A 6,456-nucleotide genomic window follows, 5' to 3' on the forward strand; every position below is an offset into this window, starting at 1 on the left:
CCATTTCTACCTTAAGCTTGCTTTTTCTCTTCAGCCGTTTAGAATACTTTGGATGGTTGAGATTGATTCTCATATAAGGTTCTCACCTGATCCAAACCGATAAAAAATATTTATTAAAGCAGAATTGGGCCCCACAGATTTATCAGTCCAGGCAGAATTCTTGGTGGAATTTCAATCCAATTTTGAGGCATCTCAAATTTTCACCTCCCAAAATACATGGGTTGGAGATGGTTTTTGGAGGCTAAACTCAAAATTTGAGTTTCCACCCCAAGAGTTGGAGATGGTCTTATGAAGACACTTTTCGACCTAAAACAAGGGGGAGGGAGCGACTAGAATTAGGGTAATGCCCAACATTTAATATTATATGATTTAATTGTTATTGAATTTTAATATGATTGATGATGAAAATTGACCCCCAAAAAAAAAAAAGCACTTTTTTCTTTTCTTTAGGTAGTCAGACTCTATAAATAACAATAAAGTTGTATTGCAAAACCACAATCCAAGCTGTAGTAGGAGCAGGAAGCACTCCCGTTTAACAGTTGAATTGGAAATTAAAGTTTTGCGACTTAAATTCATGCCAAAGTGATTTAGATTTGTCCTTCGTCCAAACTATCAAAACCAAACCCTCTTGAGATATGGGTGGGTCGGTGAAAGACTCGTTATTATCTATTTTGGTGGGTGGGAGTTCTCTCAGGATTTTGAACTGGTTTAAATGGCATGAGAGGGATACACATTTGTGGGAGGAATGAAACGGTAGCGTTGCGATTAGATGATGGCTGGACAATCCAATAATCTCACCTTTAAAATGTAATTTGCAGTTACCATGAGAGATGTACCCCACTCAGTTTCCCAACAACCTTGTATTTTATTTTTGAGTAGTCAGAAATGGAAATATATTCAAGTCCTAATATCACAATCACATATTTGAGCACAAAAGGCAAAGGCTTCGTGAACTCTTCTGAACTCTTTACATAGTAAAAATGCATGAAACAATCAACCTCGTGCTTAGAATATTTAAAATTCACCAATGCATTTCATGTAGCCTATGATATGAACACCCTGTCCCTTTCTGTCAACCTAATGCAATTATATGATTGAACAAAAACAAAAAATGTAGCCATGAACAAGTGTTTTTGTACTGGTGAAGTTCAGCCAAGGCGTAGACTTAGCTCCAGCCTGTCAAGCCTAGTCTGTCAGCAAGATTGTACATCACCAGTTGATCCCAAACATGTCCGAACAGGCGCTCCCCTCCGATGACAAACGTAAATGCCCATGATGCAAGAAGAACAGTAAATACTGTGAGCCCAACTGCTGATCTCAAAACATCTGCAATAAGTGCGTACTATTAAAAGCATATTAACCTAGAAACATAAGTTCTATAGTTTACAATGTGCGATTCAGAAAGCCAAACAATTATACTTCATGACATGATGTATTAAAAGGAAATAGATCCGACCATACAGAGAAAATTTTGCTCCACAAACAACCAAATTCGTTGATTTGTTCATGCACCAGTTATACCTTACATAAGCAAACTACTAAAATACTATTATTTTAATCAAACAATTCATAGGAGACTTTAAGCAATTGATGCGGTAGCAATGACTTGGTTAGGGGAAAAAAATTCCTCTAAGTCTGTAGCAGTCCAAAACTAAGTCTGTTGACCCAATTCAGTAACAAGGCCTTTTTGGTCCAAAGAGAAATGTTTATGGAAATAAAAAAATTTGGTACATTTTTAAGAGTTACTCAAGGTCAATCTACGAGATAATGTCCATAATTATTAAGGGTTACTGTATTTGACTGCTAGAAACATTCTATGTCTTTTATATAATTCTACAATCCTTCCAGCCAGAACCCGCAGGGTTCGACCTAAATCTGCCCCAAGGGGGGGCAGAGCCCGACATCAGGATAGACCGAGATTTTTTTTATCTAAAGTTACCTACCTGCTCAACTGGAGCCAGGGGAGATTGAGGATACTGGGAGTAGGTTCTCGAAAAAGAAGCTGATTGGCATGGGCCTCCTTACGAAACTACATAATTTATCATTAGAACAGCAGCAAGACCTCTGGTTGCGGGCTTGGGAGCATTTCTGGCTCAAGATACAAATAATAGAACTCCTTAAGGCTCGGTTTCCAAAGGAAAATTGGATACAATCCGAGTCCGTTAGGAAAACTAATATCGTAATCTTTAACACTCCTTTCATCTTAGACTCCTATTCTTTAACAAATAACCTCTATGTTTATTGAACCATTGAATGTCTTTTAAGTTTTGTACAAATATCTAGTCTTTCAAAACCTCCCTTTTCTTAGAGTGTCATACTCTTTAAAAAATCTACACGGTTTTTCTGTGTCTTTTTGGAGTTCTTTTAAAAAATATAACAAAGACCTACTCTTTCTTGTAAGTCAAAGACAAAATGAAATCAAAGAAATGAGTGTTTGTTGAAGGCTTGTTATGAAGCCATGACATCAGAGAACTTGACCTTCTTTTAAAAGCAGCAACCTATGGGGATCCCTAGTGAAAAAAGTTTTAGAGTTCTATTTTTTATAAGAAACAATGGTTATTCTCTATTGAAGGTAAAAGAATCTTGTGAATTTTATCACATTTAAAACAACCAACATAGAATAAGGTTTATCATATTCTAGAAACAGATTCACAGCTCTAGACATCTCTCAAGGCCTAGATTCTTTTGTTTCTTTCTCTAGAGATGAGGTGTGGGGAATGGGTAAAGGGTGAGCTACTGTAAAGAGAAATGGGTAGAGGAAACACAATTTTCTTCTCTTTTCCCTTGTTTATACAGATCATGACAATTTTATATTGCTTCTACTGCTAGCTTGTGTTTGAATCCTTCTTCTTTTCCTTGGGATTTTGGGTTTTGAAGAAATATGAATGACTGGGACATGGGGGGGAGTGGTTGACTATCTATTCTAGAAGATGTCATTTTGTGTGAACTAGGTGGGATATGAGATTTTGGGAGTTGGAATCATCCGGAGTTTTTTCTTGTAAGTCTGCCAGAACTAATGGATGATTCTTCTCTCTCTCTGTTTGACCGTTTACTGCCCATTATCCAGATGTAATCTTTGTGGATAAGGCTTGAGTTTGGCAATCTCACAATACTACCATCTACGTTAAAAGTCATGCTGTAATCATCTCTGAAATGATGTAATAGGGATCTAATTTGAACATATTGCTAAATCAAGCTGCAATCATGTCTGACATTCCTAGGTGGGACAGGGAAGTTTTCCTTTCTTTTAAATTTTCTATTCCAGTCTGGTAAAAAGGAAATTCTATTTCAGTTATGTGGTAACAAACTTTTATCTTTTTGACCTATATTTTGCCACATTACATCATATCTTACACATAAGACGAGCCCCTCTTCATTGCAAAGAAAAAATTTATAAAATTAACAAATTACCATCTTTGTCTAGTTCAATCAAAATACTATCTGGAGCTAATGGAAAAATACATAAACATTTCCCACTGATAAGTTTAAAAGTTGGTTAGGTTACAGATTAGACCATTATTTTCCTAACTGCTCTTGCTAATAACCACAAAAGACATACTGGTACAATATCAATAACGCATCAATCTTTTTCCTGTGCATCAGGCAATCATGCCAGTTTCATTAAATATTACACTCAGAAAAATGCACATAAAAAGTGTATACCGAGAAAAATTGTAAATGATAAATTACATTTAAAAAAAGAAAGTTACTGTACTGCAGTTTGCAGCAGCTCCATAGAGAAGATATTTTTTGGTTTTTTAAAGAAAAAATGAAATGGAGTCATTGCAAAATAAAGAAAAAAAATTCATTCAATATAATTTCAAAGAAACTGAGACAAAAATTCACTTTCATCTGATACCAATATTAACCAAAACCAATTCAAATATCAGTATTTTGGCTAATAAAAATAATCCATACCTCTGGATTCTATTTTTAATTCTCCTTTTTTTTTTTTCCGGCTAACACATTATCCTCAGAGCACAGGGTAGTGCCCCAAAATGGGCAGTCCCCTGTCCTACAAGCACAGGGTAAATATACGGACTAATTCTTGGGGGTGGCAATGGAAACCAAAGGGTTAGGGTTTTCAAACTCTGGACAGGAGTCCCCATGAAGCACATAACCCGCTATACTTGGGCTTCGTTTGGTGGCTCGGCCTGGACTAGACTATTTCAATTAAATTGGACCAATATCCTGGACTCTATTTGGTGAACTTAAAAATGTTGGGACGGAACTAATTAAATTGGACAGCACTCCAACATATTGTGTCTTACAAGACCCATCTAGAGGGGTGATAAGGACTGACTCGGACTCAATTCCAAGCCCTTTGCTGAGCATAATTACACATCCTGGAAATGAAACCTTACGAGGGTGTTACAGGGTACAGATTTGATTGAATGATCTCAAGGAGAGCATTTGAATTTCACAAGAAATATAGATTAGTTTTTTTTATACATAAAATATATATAATATATAGGACCTAAAATATATATGGGTGTGTGTGTGTATACTAGATAAAAAGTATTTGAAAAAAAGATAAGTAACTAGACACAATGTAATTGATGGAATTTGAAATGATTCCATACAATTATCATTTGAAATATATTTCGTCCTTTTGTCCCAAATATTTGTGTTGTTAACAGTCGAATCAAAGAATCCAAATATTAACTAAATCCTATATTTGAATTACTATTTCAAAATGGGAGCCTTATGCATTTGATGTTAGTACTGGATATTGCTAATTCCCTTCCAATTCCACAGTAGCTAAAAAAACTAAACCAGCTCTGACTATAATTCAATCTAACAAAAATGGGTTTGCTTAAATTGTTGTTAAATTTTTGAAAACCAAACATGTTTTCTTTAATTTGTAATTATAATCAACGAGAACGATGGGCAGCATACAGTGAAATAAAAACTTATATCAATAACCCATTAAAATGTCCACCAAAATATCAATTCGGAGAGAGAGAGAGAGAGAGAGAGAGAGAGATGGGCAGCATACAGTGGTGAATGCGAGGGAAGGAGCGGGAGTGGCGGAGAGCGGGCCAGAAGTAGAAGCAGTTGAGGGCCCAAAGCCAGGGGAGCAGAGCGAACCCGAACTTGTAGAATCTACGCGCGTAACTCACAGAGTCTTCCTCAGAGAGCCCCAGTGGGCCGTCAATGGTGGGCCACACCGGCGATGAAGACGACGGAACCAGAATCACGTTACTTCTTGGATTGATAGGGTTCTGGTTTGGCATTTCGCCATTACCCAGTGAGGCATCCATCGAATCGACGACGCCTATTATTCCCTTTTCTGCCAGCAAACAAAGTGCCTTTGCAACGATCGAGGTTGCGGGTTGGCCTTCGATTTTGTTGTTGGGTTGGGGAAAGTCATATACGACGTCGTCATGCTACTCGAATAGATACGATAAAAAAGAGTATGGTTAAATACCCTATTTGGTCCCTGTGTTTTACAAGAATTGCCAATTTCTTCCCTGTGTTTTCTATTATTTTTTCATATAAAAATCTTTTTATTTAGAAAATATTTTTTAGAAACTAAATAAATTTTTTAACAAATTTGATGGGGAAAGGGTGGGGTCGAAGTGAAGAGGAGGTCATGATAAGAGCATCTCCACTCAGCTAAGTCTAAAGCGAAGCAGCAATTTGTCACTATTCACGTGAATAGTGTCGACCTTTAATGATTCCGCAGGCAAAGTCTAGAGGCAAGTCTAAGGCAATTACTATTCATTGTACTTTATTTCCTATTTTTTTATACTTTAAACCATTAATTTTAATAATCTTTTGTAATTAAATTTTCGGATAAGATTTTCACCCTCTAAAATTGTGCCACGTGTCCCATATCAGATACAATTTTCAGATATTGAAAAAAAAATTATAATATCAGATTTCAGATAAAATTTTCACCCTCTAAAATTGTGCCACTTGTCCAATGTCAGATAAGATTTTCAGATATTTTTAAAAAATTATAATCTCATATTTCAGATAAGATTTTCACCATCTACAATTATGCCACGTGTCAAATGTCAGATAAGATTTTCAGATATTTTTAAAAATTATAATCTCAGATTTTAGATAAGATTTTCATCCTCTAAAATTGTGTCACGTGTCATCTCTATCTTCTAAATCCCTCTATAAAACTACACCATCAACTCATACCTCTCACACAATCTCTTAGCTATTCCTTCATTTCTTAGATTTTAGAAAACACATTCTACTCTCAATGTCAAACTTGTCGAGGGTGTTGGAGAGGCAACAGAAACAAAGGGAAGAAATCCGGCGTAGACGTGCTCAAGAAGATCGGGGCCGATGAAGAAGAGGAACAACTGCTTGCAGCAGCAGTGTGTATGATGGATCAATCAAGGCAACATCATCGTCGTCTTGCCCCGAATGTGGACAGACGTAGGGAGTCTCGGGGTAAGAATCTCATGGAGGATTATTTTATCCCAAATTCGTTAT

The 6,456-nt window shown here is 36.3% G+C and overlaps 1 protein-coding gene across 1 annotated transcript; it reads right to left on the reverse strand.

Moving 5' to 3' along the window:
• Nucleotides 1–845: 845 nt before the first annotated feature.
• Nucleotides 846–5,344, reverse strand: LOC103327143 (gamma-secretase subunit). Its single transcript, XM_008229428.3, has 2 exons — nt 5,000–5,344; nt 846–1,326 (listed from the first exon to the last, which is right to left on the reverse strand). Exons 1-2 carry the CDS (start codon nt 5,262–5,264, stop codon nt 1,166–1,168), a joined length of 426 nt encoding a protein of 141 aa, XP_008227650.2. The 5' UTR covers nt 5,265–5,344; the 3' UTR covers nt 846–1,165.
• Between the last annotated feature and the right edge of the window lie 1,112 nt (nt 5,345–6,456).

This window comes from Prunus mume, linkage group LG3, assembly GCF_029339155.1.
Source record: "Prunus mume cultivar Tortuosa linkage group LG3, ASM2933915v1, whole genome shotgun sequence".
Taxonomy (NCBI): domain Eukaryota; kingdom Viridiplantae; phylum Streptophyta; class Magnoliopsida; order Rosales; family Rosaceae; genus Prunus; species Prunus mume.

Coding starts and splice junctions, on each gene's coding strand:
- LOC103327143 (XM_008229428.3), bottom strand. CDS start 5,264: ATGGATGCCTCACTGGGTAATGGCGAAATGCCAAACCAGAACCCTATC. Junction 1,327..4,999: donor CTTCCCTCGCATTCACCACT/GTATGCTGCCCA, acceptor CACTTATTGCAG/ATGTTTTGAGATCAGCAGTT.